The 27439-nt window shown below is 51.9% G+C and overlaps 1 protein-coding gene across 5 annotated transcripts; it reads left to right on the top strand.

Annotated features, from left to right (window-relative positions):
- Nucleotides 1-12652: 12652 nt before the first annotated feature.
- UBTF (upstream binding transcription factor) lies at nucleotides 12653-27293 on the top strand. Of its 5 annotated transcripts, none has more exons than XM_004432551.3 (21): nucleotides 12653-12997; nucleotides 15910-16034; nucleotides 17562-17737; nucleotides 18296-18379; nucleotides 18477-18632; nucleotides 21119-21183; nucleotides 21469-21589; nucleotides 21952-22062; nucleotides 22396-22529; nucleotides 22692-22833; nucleotides 23134-23175; nucleotides 23308-23421; nucleotides 23516-23671; nucleotides 24029-24184; nucleotides 24287-24397; nucleotides 24797-24885; nucleotides 24988-25177; nucleotides 25992-26039; nucleotides 26146-26217; nucleotides 26310-26453; nucleotides 26540-27293. In XM_004432551.3, exons 2-21 carry the CDS (start codon nucleotides 15977-15979, stop codon nucleotides 26663-26665), a joined length of 2295 nt encoding a protein of 764 aa, XP_004432608.1. In that variant the 5' UTR covers nucleotides 12653-12997; nucleotides 15910-15976; the 3' UTR covers nucleotides 26666-27293. The 5 variants fall into 5 exon arrangements, with proteins under 5 accessions (XP_004432608.1, XP_014644564.1, XP_087297341.1 ...); XM_014789078.2 differs by lacking the exon at nucleotides 12653-12997 and adding an exon at nucleotides 13309-13462; XM_087441215.1 differs by lacking the exon at nucleotides 12653-12997 and adding an exon at nucleotides 14617-14765.
- The last annotated feature ends 146 nt before the right edge of the window (nucleotides 27294-27439 follow it).

Here is a 27439-nt window from a genome sequence, read left to right as displayed (position 1 = left end):
TCCAAAGAAGATATACAAATGGCCAATAAGCACATGCAAAAATACTCAACATCACTAATCATTAGGGAACTGTAAATCAAAACTACAATGAGATACCACCTCACACCCATTAGAGTGGCTACTATCAAAAAAAAAAAAGAAAATGACAAATGTTGGTAAGGATGTGGAGAAATTGGAACACTTGTGCAATGTTGGTAGGAATGTAAAATGGGATTGCCACTGTGGAAAACAATATGGTGATTCCTCAAAAAATTAAAAATAGAATTACCATTTGATCCAGCAACTTTACTTCTGGGTACATATCCAAAAGAATTGAAAGCAGGGTCTCAAAGAAATATTCGTACACCTACATTCATAGCAGCATTATTCACAATAGCCAAAACATGGAAGTGTCCGTGATGGATGAATGGATAAGCAAAATGTGGTATATATATACAATGGAATATTATTTAGCCTTAAAAAGGAAGTAATTCTGACATGTGCTGCAACATGGATGAACCTTAAAGATGTTATGCTTAAGTGATATAAGCCAGTCACAAAAAGACAATGTATGATCCACTTATATGAGGTACTTAGAGTAGTCAAAAATCATAGAGATAGAAAGTGGAGTGGTAATTGCGAAGGGCGAGGAGAAGGAGGAATGGAAGTTATTGTTTAATGTGTACGGTTTCAGGTTTTGTTTTGTTTTGTTTTGTTTTGGTGAGGAAGATTGGCCCTGAGCTAACATCCATTGCCAATCCTCTTCTTTTAGCTTGAGGAAGATTGTCACTGCCCTAACATCTATGCTAATCTTCCTCTATTTTGTACGTGGGATGCTGCCACAGCATGGCTGGATGAGCGGTGAGTAGGTCTGCACCCGGGATCTGAGCCCGCGAACTCCCAGCCACCTAAGCAGAGCACGCGAACTTAACCACTACGCCACTGGGCTGGCCCCCAGAGTTTCAGCTTTACAAGATGAAAAGAGTTTACGGAGATGAATGGTGGTGATAGTAGCACATTGTGTACGTACTTAATAACCACTGAACTGCACACTTAAAAACGGCTAAGATAATAAATTTTGTTATATGTATTTTACTATAGTAAAAAATTTGGGAAAATAATAAATTAAATAAAATAGTATAGCAAAGAGGAAAAAAACAAAAACTAACAGAACAACAACAAAATAGAGGACTTCTGGTTTCTGGTCCAGCATGTAAGATGCCTGGAATTCTTCGCTCCACCGTACCAAGTAAAAAGCTGAACAAACTGAAAAATCAACAACTCTTCTTAGATCCATCAGAGAAGTGAGGTCACAGGGCAAACTGCTGCCCCCTGGATTGGAGAGACAGGCAGACACAGAGAATCACAACTCACCTGAGCAGAAGCTCCCTGGAAGCAGTGCCCAGGTAAGAAAACGGGACCTGTAATTGACGAAGTGCTGGAGGCTTAGTGTGGACATGTCTGAGAGTTAAAAACTCCAGGGAGACCCAGTCATGGGGGGGGCCCAAACTTTTGTGAATATTATCTCCAGAAGGTCTGCTAGGTCCTCACTGTGAATATCAGAGAAAAATCCCTTCATGCTTCTGGCAGAGGGAGAGAAAAAGGAACCATTACAAAATACCTCAGAGCATTCTGTTCTTCTTAACAAGCCTTGCCCTCAGGAGAAACTATTTTACTAGAGCCTAACCTGCTGGGGTTTTATCAGAGCCTAACCTAACCGGGAAGGCAAATGTTCAACTTCAGTCCCCTATAGCCATCCTGTCCCACCTATGGGGGAAAAGCTGAGAAGCACTGATGAAGTTCACTGTCTGGGGGCACAGGCCCACCAAAAGACTGAGACCTAATATAGGACTATGGAACGCTTCCCCACCCCCCCACATCTTACCACATTACCCAAGGCCTATTTACCACAGTTTCTTTTACTCAGTACCTCATATCTGCCTTTCAACAAATAATTACAAGGCATACTAAAAGGCAAAAACCACAGTTTGAAGAGGCAGGTTAAGCATGAGAACCAGAGTCACATATGGCATGAATGTCAGAATTCTCAGACTAGGAATGTTTTTAAATTATGTTTACTATGGTAACGGATTTAATGGAAAAAGTAGGTGACATGCAAAAACAGATGGATAATGTAAGCAGAGAGATGGAAATTCTAAGGAAGAATCAAAAAGAAATGCTAGAGGGGCCGGCCCGGTGGTGTAGTGGTTAAGTTCGCACACTCCACTCCGGCAGCCTGGGGTTCACGGGTTCGGATCCCAGTCATGGACCTACACACCACTCATCAAGCCATGCTGTGGCAGCATCCCATATACAAAGTAGAGGAAGACTGGCACCTATTTTAGCTCAGGGCCAATCTTCCTTACCAAAAAAGGAAGGAAGGAAGGGAGGAAGGAAGGAAGGGAGGAAGGAAGGAAGGGAGGAAGGAAGGAAGGGAGGAAGGAAGGAAGGGAGGAAGGAAGGAAGGGAGGAAGGAAGGAAGGGAGGAAGGAATGCTAGAGATCAAAAACACCGTAATGGAAATGAAAAATGCCTTTGATGGGCTCATTAGTAGACTGAACATGGCTGAGGAAAAATCTCTGGGCTTGAGGATACGACAATAGAAATTTCCAAAACTTAAAAGCAAAGAGAATAATGACTGAAAGAGAGCAAAGGAGAGAGAAAAAACAGGACCGAATATCCAAGAATTGAGTGATAACTACAAAAGGTGTAACACACACATAATGGGAACACCAGAAGGGGAAGAAAGAGAAAGAAACAGAAGCAATATTTGAAGCAATAATGATTGAGAGTTTCCTCAATTTAGTTTCCCCACATGTCATATCACAGATCCAGGAAACTTAGAGAACACCAAGCAGGATAAATGAAAAAAACAAAAACAAAAACCCTCCCTTAGATATATCATATTCAAACTTCAGATAATCAAAAATAAAGAAAAAAATCTCAGGGGCCAGCCCCGTGGCATAGCAGTTAAGTGCGTGTGCTCCACTGCTGGCGGCCCAGGTTCGGATCCTGGGTAGGCACCGAGGCACCGCTTGTCAAGCCATGCTGTGGTGGCGTCCCATATAAAGTGGAGGAAGATGGGCACAGATGTTAGCCCAGGGCCAGTCTTCCTCAGCAAAAAGAGGAGGATTGGCATGGATGTTAGCTCAGGGCTGATCTTCCTCACAAAAAAAAAAGAAAGAAAAGAAAAACAAACCTTGAAAGAAGTCAGAAGAAAAAAACTCCTCACCTACAGAGGAGCAAATATAAGAATTACGTCTGACCTCTCAGAAGCCATGCAAGCAAGAAGAGAAGAAATGAAGTATTTAGAGTGTCAAGAAGAAAAAAAATCACCAACCTATAATTCTGTACCCTGTGAAATTACCCTTTAAAAGTGAAGGAGAAATAAAGACTTTCTCAGACAAACAAAAATTGAGGGAATTTGTTGCCATTAGATCTGCCTTGCAAGAAATGTTAAAAGAAGTTCTACAGAAAGAGAAAACAACATGTCAGAAACTCAGATCTACTTAAAGAAAGGAAAAGTATTGGAGAAGGAATAAGTGAAGGTAAAATAAAAACATTTGTTTTTCTTATTCTTAATTGCTCTAACAGATAACAGTTTGTTCAAAATAATAATAGTGGGCCGGCCCCGTGGCTGAGCAGTTAAGTGCACATGCTCTGCTGCTGGCGGCCCGGGGTTCGGATCCTGGGCGCGCACCGACGCACCACTTCTCTGGCCATGCTGAGGCCGCGTCCCACATACAGCAACTAGAAGGATGTGCAGCTATGACATATAACTATCTACTGGGGCTTTGGGGGGGAAAAATAAATAAATAAAATCTAAAAAAAACAAAACAAAATAATAATAGCAACAATGCATTTTACTGTGTATGCGTGTGTGTGTGTGTGTGTGTATATGTATATGTGCATGCTTATGTATGCCTGTGTATCTGTGAAATGAATGACAGCAATGATACAAAGCACAGAAGGGAGAAATTAGGAATATTTTGTCATTATAAAGTACTTATACTACCCATGAAGTGGTATAGTGTTATTTGAAAGTGGACTTGGTTTAGTTGTAAACATATATTGCAAACTCTAGGGCAACCACTAAAAAAAAGTGGGGAAAAAAAGGTATAATGATATGCTAAGAAAGGAGAGAAAATGGATTCATATAAAATACTCAGTTAAAAAACAGAAAATGGGGCTGGCCCCGTGGCTTAGCAGTTATGTGCGTGCGCTCCGCTACTGGCAGCCCGGGGTTCGGATCCCAGGCGCGCACTGACGCACCGCTTCTCCGGCCATGCTGAGGCAGCGTCCCACATACAGCAACTAGAAGGATGTGCAACTATGATGTACAACTATCTACTGGAGTTTGGGGGGGAAAAAAGGAGGAGGATTGGCAATAGATGTTAGCCCAGAGCCGGTCTTCCTCAGCAAAAAGAGGAGGATTAGCATGGATGTTAGCTCAGGGCTGATCTTCCTCACAATAAAAAAAAAAAAAAACCACAATATGCAGAAAAGTGTGGAAGACAAAAACAGGAACAAAGAACAAGAGCAACAAATAGAAAACAGTAACAAGTATGGTAGATATTAATCTAACTATGTCAATAATTACCTTAAACATCACTGGTATAAATACACCAATTAAAAGACAAAGGTTGTCAGAGTGGATCAAAAAAACAAGACTCAACTATATCTTATCTACAAGAAACCCACTTTAAATATAAGGACACATACAGATTCACAGTAAAGCATAGAAAAAGATATACCATGCTGACACTAGTCAAAAGAAAGTGGAGATAGCTATATTAATTTCAGATAGAACCAATTCAGAGCAAGGAAAGTTCTCGGGGATAAAGAAGGGTATTACTTAATGATGAAGGGGTCAATACTCCAAGAAGACATAACAATCCTTAATGTGTACAGGTCTAACAACAGAGTATCAAAATACAAAAACTGATAGATCTGCGAGGAAAAATAGATGACTCCACTATTATAGTTGGAGACTTTAACACTTCTCTATCAGAAATGGACAGATCCAGCAGGCGGAAAATAAGTAACCACGTAATTGAACTCAACAGCACTGTGAATAAACTGTATGTAATTGGCATCTATAGACTACTCATCCAACAACAGAAGATTATACATTCTTCTCAAACTCACATGGAATATTCATCAAGATATACCACATTCTGGGCCATAAAGCATACTTCAACAAATTGAAAAGAACAGAAATCATATAATGTCTACTTTCAGACCACAATGAACTCAAACTAGAAACCAACAACAGAAAAATAGCTGGAAAATCCCAAAATGCTTGGAGATTAAACAACACAATTCTAATGCTTATCAAAGAAGAAATCGCAAGAGAAATTTTTAAATATTTTGAACTAAATGAAAACAAAAATACAACTTATCAAAATTTGTAGAATGCAGGAAAAGCATTGCTTGAGGGAAACTTATAGCATCAAATTCATATGTCAGAAAACAAGAGGGGCTGGCCCCATGGCTTAGCGGTTAAGTGCGCGCGCTCCGCTACTGGTGGCCTGGGTTCAGATCCTGGGTGCGCACCGAGCACCGCTTGTCCGGCCATGCTGAGGCAGCGTCCCACATACAGCAACTAGAAGGATGTGCAACTATGACATACAACTATCTACTGGGGCTTTGGGGGAAAAAAAGGGAAAAAAAGGAGGAGGATTGGCAATGGATGTTAGCTCAGGGCCAGTCTTCCTCAGCAAAAAGAGGAGGATTGGCGTGGATGTTAGCTCAGGGCTGATCTTCCTCACAAAAAAATAAATTAATTAAAATAAATAAATAAATAAAGCTCCAATGTACATTTTTAAAAAACAAAAAAGAAAACAAGAAAAATCTGAAGTCAATAATCTAAGCCTCTACCTTAGGAAACAAGAAAAAAAAGAGCAAATTAAATCCAAATTAAGCAGAAGAAAAGAAATAATAAAAATCAGAGCCGAAATCAACGAAATTGAAAATAGGAAATCAATAGAGAAAATCAACAAAATCAAAAGCTGGTTCTTTGAAAAGACTAATAAAACTGATAAACCTCTAGCCAGGCTAACCGAGAAAAAAAGAGAGAAGACACAAAATGCTAATACAGGAATTAAAGAGGGGACATCACTACAGATCCCATGGACATTAAAAGGATAATTCAGGAATATTATAAACAACTCTATGACCAAAAATTTGATAACCTAGGTGAAATGAAAAGATACAGTCTGCCAAAATTCACAGAAGAAGAAATAAACAATTCAAATAGGCCTATACCTATCAAAGAAATTGAACCAATAATTAATAATCTTCCAAAACAGGAAGCACCAGGCCCACATAGGTTCACTGGTGATTTCTACCAAAAGTCTAAGGAAGAAATTATACCAATTCTCTACAATCTCTTCCAGAAGATAGAAGCAGAGGGAATACTCCCTAACTCATTCTATGAGGCCAGTATTACCCTAATACCAAAACCAAAGACATTACGAGAAAAGAAAACTACAGATTAATATCTCTCATGAATAAAGATGCAAAAATACTCCACAATATTAGCTAATTTAATTCAACAATGTAGAAAAAGAATTATACACCACAACCAAGTAGGATTTATCCCAGGTATGCAAGGCTGGTTCAACATTGGTAAATCAATCAATGTAATCCTTACATCAACAGGCTAAAGAAGAAAAATCACATGATCATATCGATAGATGCAGAAAAAGCATTTGACAAAATTCTATACCCATTCATAATAAAAACTCTCAGCATACTAGGAATAGGGGGGAATTTTCTGAATTTGATAAAGAACATCTACAAAAAACATACAGCTAACATCATACTTAATGGTGAGACACTCAAAGCTTTCCCACTAAGATCAGGAACACGACAAGGAGGTCCTCTCTCACCACTACTTTTCAACATCGTACTGGAAATCTTAGTTAGTACAATAAGAGGGGAAAAAAGAAAAGAAAAGGCACACAGTTTGGGAAGGAAGAAATAAAACTGTGTTTGTTTGCAGATGACATGATCGTCTATGTAGAAAATCTGAAAGAACCAACAAAAAACCCCTCCTGAAACTAATAAAGGATTATAGCAAGGTTGCAAGATACAAGGTTAATATACAAAAGTCAATTGTTTTCCTATATACCAGTAATGAACAAGAGGAATTTGAAATTAAAAATACAATTTGAAATGAAATATCATTTATATTAGCTTTCAAAAAAATGAAATACTTAGGTATAAATCTAACAAAATGTATGTAAGAACTGTATGAGGAAAACTACAAAACCCTGATGAAAGATATCAAAGAAGAACTAAATATATGGAGAGATTTCCATGTTCATGGATAGGTAAACAATATTGTCAAGATGTCATTTCTTGCTATCTGGATTTGTAGATGCAAAGCAATCTCAATAAAAGTCCTATCAGGTTATTTTGTGGATATTGACAAACTGATTCTAAAGTTTATATGGAGAGGCAAAGATCCAGAGCAGCCAATACAATATTGAAAGAGAAGAACGAAGTTGGAGGACTCACTCTACTTGACTTCAAGATGTACTATAAAGTTACAGTAATCAAGACAGTGTGGTATTGGTGAAGGAATAGACAATAGATCCATGGAACAGAATAGAGAGCCCAGAAATAGACCTACCTAAATATAGTCAACTGATCTTCGACAAAGGAGCAAAGGCAATACAATGGAGCGAAGTTAGTCTCTTCAACAAATGGTGCTGGAACAACTGGACATCACGTGCAAAAAAAATTGATCTAGACGTAGACCTTATATCCTTCACAAAAAACTAACTCAAAATGGATCACAGACCTAAATGTAAATTGCAAAACTATAAAACTCCTAGAAGATAACATAGGAGAAAACCTAGATGACCTTGGGTGTGGCAATGACTTTTTAGATACAACACCAAAGACATGAAAGATGTAATTGATAAACTGGATTTTTTTTTTTTTTTGGTGAGGAAGATTGGCCCTGAGCTAACATCTATGCCAATCTTCCTCTATTTGTATGTAGGATGCCCCACAGCATGGCTTGATGAGCAGTGTGTGGGTCAGTGCCCGGGATCCAAACCTGCAAACCCCAGGCTGCTGAGGCAGAGTGTGTGAACTTAACCACTACGCCACCGGGCTGGCCCCTAAACTGGATTTTATTAAAATAAAAAACTTCTGCTCCGTGTAATACAGTGTCAAGAGAATGAGAAGACAAGCCACAGACTGAGAGAAAATATTTGCAAAAGACACATCTGATAACCGACCGCTATCGAGAATATACAAAGAACACTTAAAACTCAACAATAAGAAAACCAACAACCTGATTGAAAAATAGGCAAAAGATCTGAACAGACATCTCACCAAAAGATATACAGATGGCAACTAAACATATGGAAAGATATTCAACATGATATGCCATTAAGAAATTGAAAATTAAAGCAATGAGATAACATTACACACCTATTAGAATGGCCAAAATCCAAAAACACTGACAACACCATTTGGAAAAATCTATTAATGTCCAATATATTTATATTCTATGATACAGGAATTCCACTCCTGGAAATATACCCAGGAGGAATGAATGCATATATCCACCAAAAGATATGCACAAGAATGTTTGAAGCAGCTTTATTCATAACAGTCAAAAACTGGAAACAACCCAAATGCCCATTAGAAGTAGAAAGGATAGGGGCCGGCCCGGTAGCAAAGCGATTAAGTTTGCACACTCCGCTTCTGTGGCCAGGGGTTCGCAGGTTTGATCCAGGCGTGGACACACGCACCGCTCATCAAGCCATGCTGTGGCAGCGTCCCCTATAAACTAGAGGAAGATGGGCATGGTTGTTAGCCCAGGGCCAATCTTCCTCAGCAAAAAGAGGAGGATTGGCAACGGATGTTAGCTCAGGGCTAATCTTCCTCACAAAAAAAAAAAAGAAGAAGAAGAAGAAGAAGAAGTAGAGAGGATAAATTGTGGTATATTTGTACAATGGAATACTACATAGCAATGAAAAGAAATGAACCACTACTACATGCAACATTATAAATTAATCTCAGGCATAATGTTGAGTAAAAGAGGGCAGATGTAAAAGAGTACATACTGTGTAATTCCATGTACATGAACTCCAAAAACAGGCTAAATTTATCTATGGCAATAGAACTCAGAATAGTGGTGACATTTGGAGGGGAATATTGACTTTGAGTGAGCTAGATGCTAGAAATATTCAATATCTCCATCTGGGTGGTGGTTACATTCATTAAGCCGTACACTTAAGATATGTGCACTTCATTATCTGTAAATTATACCTCAGTTAAAAAGAAAAAATAAATAAGGGACAGTAGATCCAAAAAAAAAAAAGAGGAAGAAGTCTTTATGTCACTATCTTTTTTTATTTTCCTAGATATAGTGCATATTTATTGTAGGATTTGTGTAGGTAACCATCTAACATACATAAAACTGTGCCACCATTTTTATTAGGCTCTTATCTTTTTAAAATTATTTTATTAAAGTCACATTGGCTTATAATATTGTGTAAATTTCAGGTATACATTTTTTTTTTTTTGGTGTACTTTTTTTTTTTTTTGCAGGGGAAGATTTGCCCTAAGCCAACATCTGTTGCCAATCTTCCTCCTTTTTTTCCCTCCCTCAAAGCCCCAGTACATAGTTGTGTATAGTTGTAAGCTCCTCTGATTCTTCTACATGAGCTGCTGCCACAGCATGGCTACTGACAGACGAGTGGTGTGGTTCTGCACGGGAACTGAATCCGGGTGGCAGCAGTGGAGCCATCGAACTTTAACTACTAAGCCATCAGGGCTGGTTCCGCGTGTATATTATTACATATTTTATGTCACTATCTTAAGTAAAAATTTTAAAAGAACATTTCCAATACACATTAAAATACATAACTTTGAAAATAATATGTTGATCTGTATACCATCTAAAATTACTCCATGAACACCAGGAATTCAAGTACTACACTTTGGTTAATACATTCCAGGCACACTAGGGGTTTTATAGGAGTTGGTGCTGGAGTACTGGCAGCCCAGGGAAGGGCCGGAGCCAAGTGGAGAGTTTGTAGCTAGGATTATACCCTGTCACCAGCCTGGGCTGGGGTTGTGGAATGCTGAGGTTCTGCTTCAAGGCACAGGGCAGAAAACTGGAAGGGAAAGGCGGATGAATTGGGAGGGGGCAAAGAAAAAGGACCAAGGGCCGATTCCCTCATGCTCTGGCCCACAGCCGGAGTCCTAGACTCCTGACCTCACCAGAAACACAATACACGTAAAACAAGCCAATAGGTTTCCAAGCGGGAAGAGTGCCAGCCCTGATTTTTGCTGCCCGAAGAATGAAAAAAGATCAATAACAATCTTTCTTATGATTCATGTTCATCCCTTTTTATTCCAAAGCATTTTACCGAAAGGCCTCTTGGCCCAGCCAGGAAGCTCAGGGCCAGGAGCCAGGACACCCAGACTCCAGATCTGTGTGTGGAAGATTTGGAACTTTCTTGGGGTCTAAGTTTCTCTCACTGTAATTGTGGCAAGTGACATTGTGGAGTATTTTACATTTTACATACATCATCTCACTTGACCTTCAGACTCCTGAGGAAAGCAGAGAACATAGGATTGCTGTTCTAATTTTATAGACAAGGAAACTAGGATTAGGTGAGGTTAAGAAACTTGATCAGACTCACACACTATTAAGAAGGCGGGGAAGCTGATAGGCTGGGAAGCTGGGATTTCTGACTCCAAACCCTCTGCTGTTTCCTAGTCAATACAAGAAAGTCGCTCCGGGGTCCGGCCCGGTGGCACAAGCGGTTAAGTGCGCGTGCTCCACTGCGGCGGCCCGGCGTTCACCGGTTAGGATCCTGGGTGCCCACCAAAGCTCTGCTTGGCAAGCCATGCTGTGGTGGCGTCCCATATAAGGTGGAGGAAGATGGGCATGGATGTTAGCCCAGGGCCAGTCTTCCTCAGCAAAAAAGAAAGAGGAGGATTGGCAGATGTTAGCTCAGGGGCCAATCTTCCTCAAAAAAAAAAAAAGAAAGAAAGAAAGAAAATCGCTCCCTGCTCTGCTCTAAGTACAGAGCAAGATGGCTTGATCCTACACAAAATGCCTTGTGTATGTTCCAAGGGCAGGGCCGGGTTTGTGGGGCCGAAACTTGTACAACCGCGCGGGGGGTGGGGGCACGGACGGTCGGGGACGGGACATGAGGTCGCGGACTGGACATGAGGTCGGGGACGGGACATGACACTCTTTAACAAAAATAATGTCAAGTGATGAATCAAAATGAAGTACAGGGCCTCGGACAGGTCCTGAAAATGAAGGGCCCTGAAGCTTCATTAGCGTCAAGGTAAATCAGCTTCTCCTACATGCCCTGCCCACAAAAAAATCCGGACACACCAGATCCTGACAGGCTTTTCTTCCCTATTTGTGAAACGTGGCAGATGCAGGCTGTGGAAATCCTGGGAAAGGAATCTCATTTCTCCCAGGAGACAAGAGGAATTACAGCAGCAGCGAGGCCGTTGTGTGAGGATGAAGGTTGTGCGCCAGGGGAGAGTCCAAAGGGGCTGGTGACCCAGCTGGCCGAGTTGTGGGCGGGAGCAGTGTTAGTGGGGGAGACTGGCCGCCTGGGAGCCAGGAGCAATGGCGCTGCCCGAGGAGCGATGGCCCGAACTAGGCTCGCCTGTTGGAAGCAGGCGTTCTTCAGACTGGCTTCTGGCTCGCTGCGTCCTGATAACCCTTCCTCTATGGAGGGGAGGCAGAAACAGACAACCACAGCCGGCGGTAGTGGGAGGGTAGATGGAGGTCCCTGCCCAGGCCTTTCGATCGCCGGCTCGCAGGGTCGTGGAGTGCCGGAGGCCTACGCCGAAGCTGCCCCGCTGCGGCTGCGGCGGCGAGGCCCGAGTGCCAGGCTCCGCGCGCGGCTCTCCGCCGCCGCCGGGGGTGGGGGGCAGCGCCCGCGGCCTGCTTTCCCAGGGCTGGTGGAGCCTTTTTGACACGCTGATTGCGTGGCGGGGATTGGCTGGTCCGGGCGTGACGCCGGTAACAACAAAGGTGGAGTTGGAAGAAATTAGATTAAAGGAGAGGGAAAAAAAAAAGAATTAAAGGGGGAACTGGCAGGGGACAGGAGGCAGAGACCGAGCGGGAGATGAGAGAAGCGCGGTCTCCGGCTTCGACTTCACCCCGGAAGCCCCTTCCCGCAAACCCACCAGGATTTGGCTCTCCGCCCCCACCCCGGCCGGCCCAGCTAACGAAGCCGGGGTGGGAGGCATGGCTGCTGCTTCTTGAGAAATCCCCCCAACTCCCACCCTGACACCCCTTGCTACCGGCCAGGGGGAGAACTTTTTGCTCGGACCCCTCGGATTCCAAACCCGGCGGAGGTGAGGGGCTGAGAAGGAGAGGCTTGCTCTAAAACCCGGAAGGCCCTCGCGGGGCCCCGAGATCGGACGAGGCGGGGTGCTCCCCCGGTTTTTCAATGTGTTGCAAATCTAAGAGCTTCTTTCTTGCTTTTTTTTTGTAACACTCCCCAAAGTCCCCCCCCCCCCGCTTTGGCTTCAGGGTTGCAAAAGCAAAGAGCAATAAAAAAAAAAAAAAACCGCGCACACACTCAGACACACACCAGTGGCGACAAGGGAGAGTTGGGAAGACGCAGGAGAGAAGCAGGAGGCAGGAGGCAGCGGGGAGGGAGCAATGGGAGCGGGAAGCAGGCAGGTTCCCTCGCAAATCCCTCTCCGGCCCCACGTCGCCTCGCCGGCCCCGGCAGGGGAGCGAAGAGCCAGGCGAGCAGATGGAGGAGTGGAGCTCGCTTTAGGCAGCGGGCTTGGCCGGAGAATGGAGGAGCCGCCAAGCGACCGGCTGATTGGAAGAGAAACGCAGAGCGATGGAGGCGGGGGTAGGAGGAAGATTTCTCTGCGGGGACTGGCGGCGGCGTATACGCCCGGGTCGGGCGCTGCAGAGCTTGGCTAGCTTTCAACCCGCGCTCGCCGGCTCCAGCCCCGCGCGCCCCCACCCCCAGCCCTCCCGGCGGCTCCGCAGGTGAGTGCGAGCTGGGGGCAAAACGACCCAAAAGTCTCAACACGCCCGCCCTGCCAAAAAAAAAAAAAAAAAAAGAAAGAAAAGAAAAAAAAGCATTTTTCTTTTTTTATTTTCGTGCAGCCCCCAGCGCGGTGGGAGGGAAGGGGTGAGGCTGAGCCGCCCGGAGGAGGCGGAGGGGCCAGGCGAGGCCGGGGTGGCCCGGGAGGCGGCGGCGCCGAGGCGGCTCTGACGGGCGAGCGCTCGGAGCGGCGCTGCGCTGCGCCGAGGCGGGCGGGCGGGCGGGCGGAGCGGGGCGGGCGGAGCGCGGCGCGTGGGGCTCGCCATTAGCCGTCGCTCCGCTTCGCCATCTCGGGCTTTGTCTGGCGACTCGCTGCCCCGGCGTCGGCTGCGGCGGAGCTGCGGCTCGGCTCTTCGGCCCGCAGCACTCCTAGGTGCCCCTGGCCCGCGCTCCCATTCACACGCTCGGTAAGTGAGCCCCGGCGCCGCGGATTTCGGGGGAGAGGGGTTGCTGCGAGTAGCGGCAGCGCCGATCTCCATGCGCCCTGGCAGGCCTGGGGAGCCATGCCGGGCTGGATTGAACCGGCTCCCAGAGAGCTCCTCTGCCGGAGCCCGTCGCCCCCTTGCCGTTTCCGGGGTGTAAGAAGCGAAGGGGACTTTTTTTTTAATTTGCAGGGAAGGCATTTTGTAGAGGTTTTTTTTTTTTTTTTTAAGTTTCGTGTGTGTGCTGTTTGGCAGCGAGGAGACCGCGAGGTAGGCGCCGAAGCCTGGCGCCGCGATCGGCGTGCCTGAGCCCCAAGCCGGTGGCCACGCTCCGGGGAAGTGTGGGCGCGGACCGCCCGCTCCGGGAGGCGGGAGAGGTCTGGCATGGAAACCCGATTCTGAACTGGGAGGACTTGGGGGAGAGCTCCGCAGCAGGGCTACAGACACTCCCTGAGTCTCCGCGGCCACCGGGGGGCCCCTTCGGGCACCCTCTCTGCGGCCGCGCCTCGCGCTCTCCCTCCCGCGCCGGCCGAGCCTGCTAGTTCCCCCGCGGGTCTGGCGAGGTCGCTCTCGGCGCCCGCCCGCCCGCCTCGGCTCCGAGCCCCGCCGCCATCCGGGCGGCTGCGTGTCTCCCTGCCCCGGCCCCCCCTTCCCGGCAGCAGCAGCAGCCGCAGCCGCCGCCGCCGCCACCGCCACCACCACCACCCCCCTCCCCTCCTTCCTTCCCTCCGCCTCGGCCGCCCGGGTCCCCCCAGCTCCCGCCCCTCCTCCCAGCTGCCCCCCGCGGAGCCCGCCCGGGCAGGCTGTGGGAGGGAGCGGAGCCGGCGAGGCGGGCGGGCTGGCGCTCGCTCCCCGGGGGTCGGTGTGCGCTCTACGGGGAAGGACGCGCTCGCTGCCCCGCTTCTCCCGCCCCCCCTCCCGCTCCTCCTCCTCCCTTCTCCCTCCTCCTCCCCGCTCCGGCGGCGGAGGCTGCGGCGGCGGCGGGGGGTGTGCGAGCTGAGGCCGGGGCCGGCGGGCGGGCGGCGGGCGGGCTGCCTGCAGGCGGAGGGCGCTGTGCTTTGTGCTTTTCGCCGCGAGGAGCAGCAGGCAGCAGCCACAGCCGCCGCCGCCACAGCAGCAGCAGCCGCCGCCCCAGCGCCGCCGCCGCGCCCGGAGGAGGAGCCGCTGCCGCCGCGGGAGGGAGCTGCGGCTGTGCCCGGCCGAGCGGGGGAGGGCGCCGCCGCTCAGAGCCGGGGAGGGAGCCGCCGGAGCGGGAAGCCCGGAGGCCGCGCTGCGCCGGGTAACCGAGGTGGCTGAGAACGCGCGCCGGGGTCGGGTGGCGGGGAGCGAACCGCGGGTGCAGTAGCCGCCAGGAGGGGACGCGGGGTGACCTCCGGGCAGAGGACTGGGCGAGAGAGAACCAGGGCACTGGAGAGGACGCCGAGAGCCGGGGGAGGGGAGGGCAGGAAGCGAGGCCCGAGCCGAACCCCGGCCGCAGGCGGAGGAGCCCGCGCTTCTCCGAGCCGGCAGACGCAGTTCTCGCCGGCCGCCGGAGGGGGCGGCGGGGCCGGTGAGCGCTGCGCCCCCGCCTCCCGGCCCTCGTCCTCCCACCCTCTCCTTGGCTCTGCTCCCCGGAGGCCGGGGCGGGGGCGCCGGCAGGGCTGGGCCGCAAGCTCAGGGGAGGAGGCGGCGGTTCCCGCCGTGGTCGCGCTTCTGCGCCGGGCTCCTCCGTGCGCGTCGGGGTGGCTGGGCGGTGGCGACGCTTCTGGCCGAGGTGGGTGGCTCGGGGGCGGGGGCCAGGCTAGGCCGCTTCTCTCCGGCTGCTTGCCCGCCCGGGCGGGCGGGGACGGCGTCGGGAGCCCGAGAGGGGGGGCGGCGGGAGTCCGGATCCGGTCCCCGGGGGCGGCGCGGCCGCTGCGCTCCGGGGCCGGCGGCGGCTGCGCTGCGTCCGGGTCCCCGCCGGGTTGCGGAGGCGGGGGGAATCGGCCGGGGGGGAGGCGGGAGGAGGAGACTGCGGCGCGTGCCCGCTTCCGCGGCCGCGCGCGCCCTTTACCCGCCCTTCCTCCTCCCCCGCCTTCCAGCCTGGGGCCTCCCCGGGGCGGGCTCACAGAGGAGGAGGAGGAGGAGGAGGGTTTCTTTTTTTTTTTTTTTTTTTTGGCTAGGGTGGGGGAAGGAGGGTGGAGGGCGGGCGCTAGCTGCACGCGGGAGCTGGAAGCAGTCTCTCGCGTGGGCAGGGGAGGGCGCACGCCTAGGAGCCGGGCTGCAGGGGCTGCGGTGGGGGGCAGGGGGTAGGAGGAAGAGGAGGAGCGCACTCCCACACCCACTGACTTATTAAGTCTGCTAGGGTCTTGGCAGGGTCGTGGACTTGTGCCCCCCTCCCCTTTGGGGGAGGGAGGGATAAAAAGTCCCTCACCTCTCAGCCTGCCTGAGTGGGGACTGTTTCTGTTCTAAAGGGTGAGGTGGCTTTGACCCCGGGTTGCCCGGCCAGCACGACCGAGGAGGTGGCTGGACGGCTGGAGAATGAACGGAGAGGCCGACTGCCCCACAGACCTGGAAATGGCCGCCCCCAAAGGCCAAGGTAGGAAGCCTCCGCCTTCAGCTCTCATTAACTTAAATCCTCTTTCCCCACATGTCTGTCTGCGGGGCCCCCTCCCCTTCTAAAGGGTTTCTCCAGTCTGCATCCTCTGAATTGAGATGGGGGGGGTGTCTTGAGTGTTTATACGAGTCAAGCATCCCTCACATTTGGGGTTTGGCTAAACCCAAATTATTTGGCCTTGAGCCTATAAACTGTATTTTTCACACTCCATTTCCCCTACTTTAGAGAGGGAGAAGAAGGCCTCTGCAAGCCTTTCTTCTGGGGTTCCCAGTCAGCCCAGAGTGTGTCCTCCTCGCCCAGTGTCCTGGAATGGGAGGAAGGATGAGGAATGTAGTGGAAGGGGAGAGAAGAGAGAGATTGGGAAGGCTTTTCAGGTTTTTTATTCTTATTAATAGGACAAGGTTTTTGGTGAGGCAGGTGGAGAGAAAGGATGTTTTAGTGGTTTGAGGCCTCAAGCTATGGGAGATACATAACATAACTAGACCCTGCCCCATTCAGTAGGGATCCGGTGTGTATGGGGGCAGAGGGTAGGAGGAAGCTGAGTATCTGGCAGTGCCTGTGGGACATTTAAAACAGAGAGAATTATGGGTGCATGTGACCCGGCCTGCGGAAGCCCTGGCCCAGGTTACCAGATGCAAATGCAAATGAAGAGCCTTTTGACTCCTAGCCTTGGATAGCTGTTCTCCCAGCTCGCTTTCCAAGGTAGCCATCCTCCAGAGAGGCCTCACTGAGGCTGCATTTCAGTGGCTGAAAATAGCTGGTCCAGACCCCTTTTCTGCCTCCATGGGGAGTTGGCTGAGAAGACAACTCAGAATTCTGGGGGTTCTCCCTGAAGCAGGGCCCTGAGAGCCTTTGCCCACCTGCCTGCCTCTTGCCTCACAGCTGCCCTATATGGTTTTTCCATTTCCATTTCATTTTTCTTATTTGCTCAGAATTCTCCTTTGGTCTTCCTTGAGGGGCTGAGAGGTAGGGAGGATGATGGAATACCCATGTCTCTAATGTTAGTTTCCAGCTGTGCTGAAGAGAAACATCTGCATGGGTTCTCCTTACTGCCCACTCCCCATCCTCAGTCCTTGCACATTTAGGGTATCCACCTAGAACTTTGACTTGGCGACACATTTAGATGTGTTGCCTCCCTACTTCCCTCCCCTCTCCAACAAGCTAGATGTTTTCCTATAGGGCCCCAAATCACTGTAGCTTCATTTCCTCCCCTTGCCTACAATAAATAGTGGTTCATGGCAGCTTAGCATATTAGAAATGATAACAGCTTTGAAGTTAGCCAGATTTGAGTTCAAGTTTGGCTTTCTAGGTATGACGCTGTCTGGACTGGAGTCCCTGGCTCTAATCTGTATGGCCATAGTTTTTCCTTAGGGCTAGGCCATGTCTTGTCTGTGCTTTCAAAGGGGAGGTAACCAGGCATTGGGATGCTCTGGGGAGGAAGGGTTGAGGACTGGGAAGCAGATGGGGAGCATGAACCAGGTATGATTGTCTTTCTTAACCCCTCCCCAGACCGCTGGTCCCAGGAAGACATGCTCACTTTGCTGGAATGCATGAAGAACAACCTTCCATCCAATGACAGCTCCAAGTTCAAAACCACCGAGTCACATATGGACTGGGAAAAAGTAGCATTTAAAGACTTTTCTGGAGACATGTGCAAGCTCAAATGGGTGGAGATTTCTAATGAGGTAACTGATCCCCCACTTCTTGAAACATACGAGCACACATCTACACATACCCTGTCGCCTCAGCCTTTCTGGTGGGGGAGATGAAACAGAAGTCTATAAACAGGAAGGAAAGAGACCAGGCGAGGAGCTCATGTGGTCGCCCTTGTGCATTTTGGGAGGTGGCACGGTTGACAGCACTGGCCTAGAGTTCTCAGTTCTGCCACTTTCTAGCTGTGTGGCCTTGAATACTTACCGTCTTGGAGCTTCTGTCGCATCAGCTGTTCTGGGGATTGAATGAGGTGCTGGCATGGACAACCACATCGAGGTCAGGTGGTCACCTTGTTGCTGTCCTTTGGTGTGTACTGACTGCCTGGGCCTCTGCAGTAGGCATGGGCCAGTGCCTGGTGTCTGCCTGGGTGTCAGGGGCTGCCTGAGTTGTGTGGCTGTTGGCCTCTGCCCCTCCTCCTTTGATAAATTCAATCTAGTGGAAAGTAGAGGAGACCCGTTGGAAAATGGGGGTATGCTGTGGGGTAGTGTTTCCCTCTTTTGAACTTCCCCTTACCTCCCTTCTTCCTACAGGTGAGGAAGTTCCGTACATTGACAGAATTGATCCTCGATGCTCAGGAACATGTTAAAAACCCTTACAAAGGCAAAAAACTCAAGGTGAGTTTCCAGGAAGAGGAGCCTGAGGAGGAGTAGAGGAATGCTCCGAAGAATGGACAGTGTCTGACTTTCACCGTGTCCTTGTTCCTCCTTCCAGAAACACCCGGACTTCCCAAAGAAGCCCCTGACCCCTTATTTCCGCTTCTTCATGGAGAAGCGGGCAAAGTACGCGAAACTCCACCCTGAGATGAGCAACCTGGACCTGACCAAGATTCTGTCCAAGAAATACAAGGAGCTGCCAGAGAAGAAGAAGGTGGGGGGAGGGCAAAGGCTGGGAGCAGCTGGTGGGGGTGGGTCTTAGAGGAACTTGGCATCAGGGACATGGGCGGGTCAACAGAGCAGGGTAGGTCTTGGGCAGCCACACCTCATCACCCCATCCCAGGCCCACATACTCCGTCAGGCACGGGCACTGTCACAGCTGTAACTCAGACTGAGGCAGGCGCTCCAACCAACCACAGACAGTCTACAGTGTCCTTTCACACGGCTCTGCTCCCATGCACGTGTCCTCACTGTTAGGCCTGCACGGCAGCTAATTCTCTTGACATTTCCCAACACGGTCTCATTTGATGCTTCCAACATCCTCATAAAGGCAACTCCAGGAGAACTGGTTACCCCAATTTTGTGGGCCAAGAACTGAGGTGCAAGAGGGTATCAGGTCCCAGGTCATGCAACTAATGACGTGAGGGTAGGACTTGGGTTTAGAGCTTTGGACTCTCTGTCTAGTGCTCTTCTCACTGCCACGTCCACAGTTAGATGGCCTTCCTTCCCCATGCACATGTGTTCACTCAAGGACAAATGTTGTCTCATGGCCCCATGCTGTCCTAGACCATCAGAGGCCGTTAACCTTGAGCAGAGGTTGCCCCAGCCTCCCAGGCAGGGGTGGACACCATTGAACATGGTGAGGTCAAGTGGTGCCTCACAGAGATAGGCAGCAAAGCATTGGAGGAGCCTGTAGCTGGGGCACAAGTGAGATGGGGTGGGGAGAGAAATGGACACAAAGAGGAGATGCTGGACGAAGAGATGGAGCCAGGGAGAGCTGTTGGTGATGGGCATTGAGAGAGACAAGAGGACACATTTGCTTGAAGAGGAAACAGAGTGGTACACAGCCAGCTCTCAGGAGGTGGCACCGGCTGCCATGCTGTGCGTAGCTCTTCTCCTGGTTTGTGCACTCTGGCTGTGGGCTCACACGCCCTTGGTCCTGTACCCAAGAAAGGAGCTAGCTTGACCAGGTAAAACCAGCTGCCTGAAACTGCTGCCCGAGCTGAGCAGGAGTACAACTTGTGGGAGTTGTTCTTGACTCCTTTGATGGGCTTGACTGTACACACGACACCCAGACACTCTCACGGGATGGGAGGGAGAGGCCGAGAGGCAGAGGGTCTGAGGACCAGGGAGGGACAGAAGAAACCATGTGGTAGAGTGGACAGGGTGCCAGCCTGGGGGACACAAGACTTGGGCCTGTTCTCCTGATTGCCACTGAGTTGCTGTGTGTGTGACTTTCGGTAAGTCACTTCACTTCTCGGGCCTGGTCTTTATCTGGTGTGTGGAGGGAGAGCCTGCACTAAAAGCTGCTGTGTTGTGTGAGGAAGGCTGAGATTGAGGCAGGGGAGGCTGGGCTCTGCTCCTGGTTTTCTGCAGGAACCACAGGAGAAAGTGGAGCTGCCTCTCTTCCTGTGCCTGGTGCCTCTTCTGTGAGAGGCAGGGGTTGGGCTCAATCGCCATGAGCCCCTGGTCCCTACCAGTGCTGACTCTTGTGAATCTGGGAAAAAAGAGGGAGAAAGGAGAGATGGACATTGAGTGGGATTCTGGACAGGAGGTAGATGAGGAAGTGAAAGAGGCAGACTGGAAGAAAGTAAAAGTGTGAGGAGTAGTGTGGAGGGGTAGGAAAGATACAGGGAAAGGAGACAAGTGATGGTGGGAAGGGAGGCCAGGCTGATAGAAGGGGGTGGAGGAGAAGGAAGGGAAGCCAAGTGGCAGAGGAGAAGGAGTGGGCTGGGGGAGAGAGAGCTTGAGGAGCCAGGCAGCCAAGAGCCTAGAAGAAAGGATTGGAGGCAGGGAAGAAGGTGATGGCTGAGGAGGGGGAGGGGAGAATGGTGTGGGAATCATGAAGGACAGCCACGGACCCAGAGATAGTGGTTGGGGGAAAAAACCCAAATTCAGGAGACAGATCTATTAGGATGTGATCTGCGTTGCAAGAATTCACTCTGGGTTCCCTTCAATGCCATCTCCCCTCATGCCTTGGAAGCAGGACTAAGCCTGACCCTGGCTCTGTGGGCCACTTCTGAGGGGGCAGACCGCTATTGGTTGCCACAGACATGGGAGGAGGGAGCGACGGGGGCAAGGCCTACACCTTCTGACTCCTCATTGTGGGAGTTTTGTAGTATTGGGGAAAGGCAAAGGAGTATGGTCGAGGGGAGTCCCAGCCCTGTCACCGTTTACTGTGTGACTGGGTAATGCCATGTCCCCTTTCTGGGACTCTCCCTCTTAAAGGGAGGGAATACGATGTAAGAGGTGTTCTGGGAGACCCTTGTAGCTCACACTGTGGTTCTAAGCCAACAGATGGGCTGCGGTTGAGTCCCCCTCCCAACCCACTGGAAAGCAGGCCACCATCCCCTGCCTGCTCATGTCATCCTCCGTTTGTCCACGTCACCGACTGGGAGGCAAAATAGCAAGGAGGTGGCTAAGTGGCTTTTGTAGCTCAGGTCTTGGGTCAGGGATGACCCCGTCCCCTCCTCCCCCCAGATGAAATATATTCAGGACTTCCAGAGGGAGAAACAGGAGTTCGAGCGAAACCTGGCCCGATTCAGGTAAGGCAGTGGAGCCCACAGGAGGCCAACAGGGCGCTGGGTGTGGCAGGACAGGGTAACACTGACCAGAGCCTCGAGCTTGCCATCCGTGAGGCACGGAAGATGGATGGGTCACATGTAGACCCTAGCGGGTCAGGTTCAAGGGCAGGGACAGGCAGGCAGCCACTGTCCCACTAGGCCCCAGTTGACAGGCCTAGGAGCCTGGGTGGGTGGGGCAGCTAGCTTGGGTCTGCCCTGGCAGGATCCCCCTCCATCCGCTGATGTCGCTCCCTATACCCTGGCTAGGGAGGATCACCCTGACCTAATCCAGAATGCCAAGAAGTCGGACATCCCTGAGAAGCCCAAAACCCCCCAGCAGCTGTGGTACACCCATGAGAAGAAGGTGTATCTCAAAGTGCGGCCAGATGTGAGTGTCTGGCCAAGGGGTGGGGGTGGAGGGCACACGGCGGTGGCAAGGGGGGAGCCGCGCCAGGTCGGCCGGGAATGGTGCAGGGGAGCAGGAGAGGAGGCCCCTCCCCAGGGGTGGGCTGCATGGACAGGGCCTGGGCCAGCTGGCGTGCGAGCGTGTGTGTGCATGTGTGTGTGTGTGAGCCTGTCCCTTGCACCCAGGCGGGACCCCCCGCCTCTCTGCCTTCCCCTCCTGGCCTGTGGGGGACACTCACGTGACCTCCTGTGGCCTGAGGGGGCGGGGGCCTCTGTGCCCCCCTCCCCCCTCCCCTCCCCCTGCCCCTGGCTGCCTGTGTGTGTCTGACGGCTTTTGGTTTGCAGGCCACTACGAAGGAGGTGAAGGACTCCCTGGGGAAGCAGTGGTCTCAGCTCTCGGACAAAAAGAGGCTGAAATGGATTCATAAGGCCCTGGAGCAGCGGAAGGAGTACGAGGTTAGGCTTCCGCTGCGCTCCTCCCCGTCCGGCTCTTCACGAGCCTCTGCCCTCTGATTCTGGCCTCCGCACTCTGCAGGAGGCAGCCGCTCCCATCCCTCCACTGAGGGAGGGGCCTTCTGGGCCCCTCACCTCTGCCCCTACCTTCCCCACACCCCCCATGAGATCTCAGGCTAGGGCAGGGCAGGGCACCACGTCTCTGTGTGACACAGCAGACACATGGCCACCCCCCAGCTTTGCTCCCTGCCTCCCCTCCCCAGCGGCTCTCCCCCCTCCCCGGCCCCAGCTAACCCCACACCCCGTTGCCCTCCATCCCCCAACCTCACTCTGCAGGAGATTATGCGAGACTATATCCAGAAGCACCCCGAGTTGAACATCAGTGAGGAGGGCATCACCAAGTCCACCCTCACCAAGGCCGAACGCCAGCTCAAGGACAAGTTTGATGGGCGACCCACCAAGCCACCTCCGTGAGCACTGCCCTGGGGTGGGTGGGTGAGTGGGCAAGTGGGCAGCTAGGGAGCTGGGCCAGTGAAGGACCTCAGCTAGGCTCTGCAAGTGAGAAAGCCTGCTGCCCTGGGCCGCCCTGGCTGCTCACAGGGATGCTCCTCCCTTCCTGCTGGTTCTGATAGGAATAGCTACTCACTGTACTGCGCAGAGCTGATGGCCAATATGAAAGACGTGCCCAGCACGGAGCGCATGGTGCTATGCAGCCAGCAGTGGAAGCTGCTCTCCCAGAAGGAGAAGGATGCCTACCACAAGAAGTGCGACCAGGTGAGCTGTGGCATGGAGGACTCGTGGAGCCCCTGGGGGCCTTGGGGGTTTGAAGCATGAGGTCTGACCCCAACTAGGGTCAGTTAGTCCCTGGGCAAATGTGCCCTGGGCACCTGCTTCAAACTTGGTGGTGTGCTAGTTTAGCATCTGGCCTGATCAAGGCACATAGTCGCAGGCCTCATGCTCACCATCTACGGAGGAAGACTAGGCCAGGCTCTGGACAACTTGCTGAGGGCTACTGTCGCCTGAGCACTGGAGGGTCTGCCCCCAGACTGACCCTGACTCCCCTTCCTTTCCCAGAAAAAGAAAGATTACGAGGTGGAACTGCTCCGTTTTCTAGAGGTGAGTGTGCCTCTGGGTGGGGCAGTGGGCAGAGAAAGACATGGGGATTGGTGGGTAAGGCCCTTCAGACAGCCTGGGAGCGGACTGGGCACCAGCCACACAGCCCCATGCTACCTCTTCTCCCCGGACCAGAGCCTGCCTGAGGAGGAGCAGCAGCGGGTCCTGGGGGAGGAGAAGATGTTGAACATCAACAAGAAGCAGGCCACCAGCCCAGCCTCCAAGAAGCCCTCCCAGGAAGGGGGCAAGGTAGGCAGGGGGCACAACCCAGCAGGTGGGAGTGGGGAAGGCGGGGCTCCTTGTCAACACCCTGTTGACCTCGACCCTCTTTGCACATCTGCAGGGCGGCTCGGAGAAGCCCAAGCGGCCCGTGTCAGCCATGTTCATCTTCTCTGAAGAGAAGCGGCGGCAGCTGCAGGAAGAGCGGCCAGAGCTCTCAGAGAGCGAGCTGACCCGCCTGTTGGCCCGCATGTGGAACGACTTATCAGAGAAGAAGAAGGTCAGGCTTGCCAGACCAGAGAGGCTGCCAGGGCTGAGTCTGGGCTGTCTCCCCTAGGGGCTAGCTGCACTTCCTCACCCCTGCCCCGTGTGGCTCACACGTGTGCCTGGGCTCATATGGTAGGGCTGGGAGCCCAGCAGGCCGGAAGGCGGGAAGCTGTCAGCTGAGGGCTGTTGGCTCCCTGGGGAACAGTGCCGGTTGGTGGGTCTGAGCCCCAGGCTGGAGACATCTGCACCAGCCCACGCCTCTGCTGGCCCCACCCTTTGAGGGGGGTGGAGAGCCTTTAACTGCTGGATGAGGAACGGGCGCCCCCTGGGGGTGGCTGGAAGGCTAACACCCCATGCCATCCTTCCGCAGGCCAAGTACAAGGCCCGGGAGGCTGCGCTGAAGGCCCAGTCAGAGAGGAAGCCTGGTGGGGAGCGCGAGGAACGGGGCAAGCTGCCCGAGTCTCCCAAAAGAGCCGAGGAGATCTGGCAACAGAGCGTCATCGGCGACTACCTGGCCCGCTTCAAGGTGGCAAGGAGTGGGAGAGGGGTTGTTCGGCAGCCTGCCCACGCGGGCCTCTTCCAGCCCTAGGTGACACCTCCCACAGCTGATATCCCTGTTTGTCCCCAGAACGACAGGGTGAAAGCCTTGAAAGCCATGGAGATGACCTGGAACAACATGGAGAAGAAGGAGAAACTGATGTGGATTAAGAAGGCGGCCGAAGACCAAAAGCGATACGAGGTGGGAAGAGGGCTGCCGGTTAGGGTGGTGGAGCTGGATGGAGCCAGGGCCACCCATTAAAACTTGGGAGCACCCTTTTTGGTGGGCAGCCTCCCTCACTGCACAGGGCTTGGAGGGAGAAGTCCTCGCCTTGGTTGTGTGACCCTGAGCAAGTCTCTTGACTTCCTTCTCTGAGGCTCAGTCACACATCAGTAAAATGAGGGTGATAATACTAGTGATGTGAGTGAAGTTGTGGCCAACAAAGATGGGAGTTGTTACGAAGTTGTTCCCTGGCTGTGCCTCAGTTTCTCCTTCCTGGCATAGAAAAGGGGAGCCAGCCAAGGCACTGATGGGACGGGGCAGGAGGTAGCAATGTTTCGGGGGGTGGCATGCATGTGACCTTTCCGGGTTTTCCCGCAGAGAGAGCTGAGTGAGATGCGGGCACCCCCAGCTGCTGCAAACTCTTCCAAGAAGATGAAGTTCCAGGGAGAACCCAAGAAGCCCCCTATGTGAGTCCAGGGCTGGAGCCCCACCCCGGGGGGTGAGAGGGCCAGGGCTGGAGGGCCGCTTGGTGGGTATCCTGACCCTCCCGGCACCACCCCTCCTCCTAGGAACGGTTACCAGAAGTTCTCCCAGGAGCTGCTGTCCAATGGGGAGCTGAACCACCTGCCGCTGAAGGAGCGCATGGTGGAGATTGGCAGCCGCTGGCAGCGCATATCCCAGAGCCAGAAGGAGCACTACAAAAAGCTGGCCGAGGAGCAGCAGAAGCAGTACAAAGTACACCTGGACCTCTGGGTTAAGGTGAGAAGGCAGGGGACCCTTGGAAGGAAGAAAGAGGGAGGCATCATGCTTGCTGGTCTGCATTCATGATTTCACTCAGCGCCCTAGCAGTCCCACAGGGGAATGATTACCATCAGAGATAAGGAAACCAAGACTCAGAGAGGTTAAGTAATTTACCTAAGGTCATGCAGCTAATAAGTAGAAAAATCCAAATCAGATTGCCTTTTCCTCCTTTCAGCTGGGACCAGGTGATCTCTCCTAGACTCTGGCTTGGCTCCTGGCCTCTGGGCTTCCCCTCTGTCCCTTGGTTGAGCAGTCAGATCTGTAAAGTGGGGAGTGTCACCTGTGCCCTCCCCAGCCACCCAGGAAGGCTGGCCAAGGACCCAGGGCAATAGCAGGGTTTAGGTGTTCCAGAAGTTTGGCGAGCCCCAGACAGCCTCGTCAGTGGCTCTAGGCTTGATGTTGGAGTGGGAGTAATGAAGCCAGGCTACGGGAGTTGTCATCGGGGGATTCTCTGAGCTGAGGAAGGCCCTGACTCTGGAGCCTCCATTGGGGTAGAGGAACAGGAGGAACAGGAAAACCAACAGTCTTAGGACAGGGTGGCTTAAAAAAGGATTCAGGGCATCCTAAGCAGAAATACTGGCGCTGCCTTCTCAGATCCCAGGGGCTCTCTACAGAGTTCCAAGGTGTGGGGAGACTGGGAGGGGTCAAGATAGTGTGGTGGTATATAAATGCTCAGCCCACTGCCTGGCAGTTGGTCAGCATCCTCGGTCAGCAGTAGTTTGGGTGGTGTTCCAACCCTCACCTACTTTTCCTCCATCCTCTGTCTCCCCAGAGTCTGTCTCCCCAGGACCGCGCAGCATATAAAGAGTATATCTCCAATGTGAGTCTGGGAGCAGGGCAGCATTGGGGTAAGGGTGGGGGTTGGGGGACAGGTGTCTGGAACTCATGGCTGCTCCCTTTGTCTGTGTCCCCATCCTCTCCTACAGAAACGTAAGAGCATGACCAAGCTGCGAGGCCCGAACCCCAAGTCCAGCCGGACTACCCTCCAGTCCAAGTCGGTAAGGAGCCCCTCCCACACGGGGGGCAGGAGGGGTCCGCAGTACCTGGAGTGGTGTGGCAGAGACCACTGATGTGCCTCCGTCCCTCTCAGGAGTCTGAGGAAGATGACGAGGAGGATGAGGATGATGAGGACGAGGATGAAGAGGAGGAAGATGATGAGAATGGGGACTCCTCTGAGGATGGCGGGGACTCCTCCGAGTCCAGCAGCGAGGATGAGAGCGAGGATGGGGATGAGGTGGGGCAGATGGGGCATGGTGGGAGGGGAGGGTGGGGCCCTGCCAGGACGGCCACCTGGTGACTGCCTCTTCCTTACCCCCCCAGAATGAGGAGGATGACGAGGATGAGGACGACGACGAGGACGACGATGAGGATGAAGACAATGAGTCCGAGGGCAGCAGCTCCAGCTCCTCCTCCTCGGGGGACTCCTCGGACTCTGACTCCAACTGAGGCTCAGCCCCATCTGGGGCTCCCCTCCCCATCTGACCACCTTCGTTTCTCCCCCATGTTCTGTCCCCTGCCCCCTGGCCTCCCCCACTTTCTTTCTTTCTTTCTTTCTTTTTTTTTTAAACAAAATACGGTGGGGGGAGGGGCTGGAGGAGCCCAGGCCAGAACTCTGCAGCCTCAGAGATACCAGCCCTGGGGGGCCCTCCAGGGAGCGCAACCATCAGACTGAGCCACCACTGGACCGGCCCGGCTCACCCCTCCTCTGCACTTGCAGTTCCGGCATGGACAATGGACCTGGGAGTGGGGTGGAGGGGTCCCAGAGAGTTCAGTGAGGCTCTCTACACTTGCAGCCCAACCCGTGGGAGGGTGGAAGCTTGGGGAGGACCCCTCCCTTCCCAGAGGGGCTTGCCGCCTGGACCCCTACATTGGAACTGGAGACAGGGAATGGGTGGGGAGAGGAGGGTGGGTGCCTGTGAGAATATAGGCACTGCCCATAGCCCTCTCCCCTACTCCCTGCAGGAAGGAGCTGCCTGGACCCACTCATGGGGGGAGGGGACAGAAGTGTTTTTTATATATGTGTATATATTTTTTTTTTTAAGCTCTGAGCTGTCAACGAGACGTTTCCTACCGATCTCGGCTGCCGTCTCTGTTGTCATTTCTGGGAGAGGGAGGGTTTAGGAGGTGGGGTAGGTTTGGGACTTTTTTAAAACGGTCTTGACGCGTATGGAAAAGTGTGTGCGTGTGTGTGTGTGTGTGTGTGTGGCCTGTACATAGCAT

The sequence above is a fragment of the Ceratotherium simum genome, chromosome 16 (genome assembly GCF_057802395.1).
Source record: "Ceratotherium simum simum isolate JZ-2026a chromosome 16, ASM5780239v1, whole genome shotgun sequence".
NCBI lineage: Eukaryota > Metazoa > Chordata > Mammalia > Perissodactyla > Rhinocerotidae > Ceratotherium > Ceratotherium simum.
This window is presented reverse-complemented; position numbering and strand designations above follow the sequence as displayed.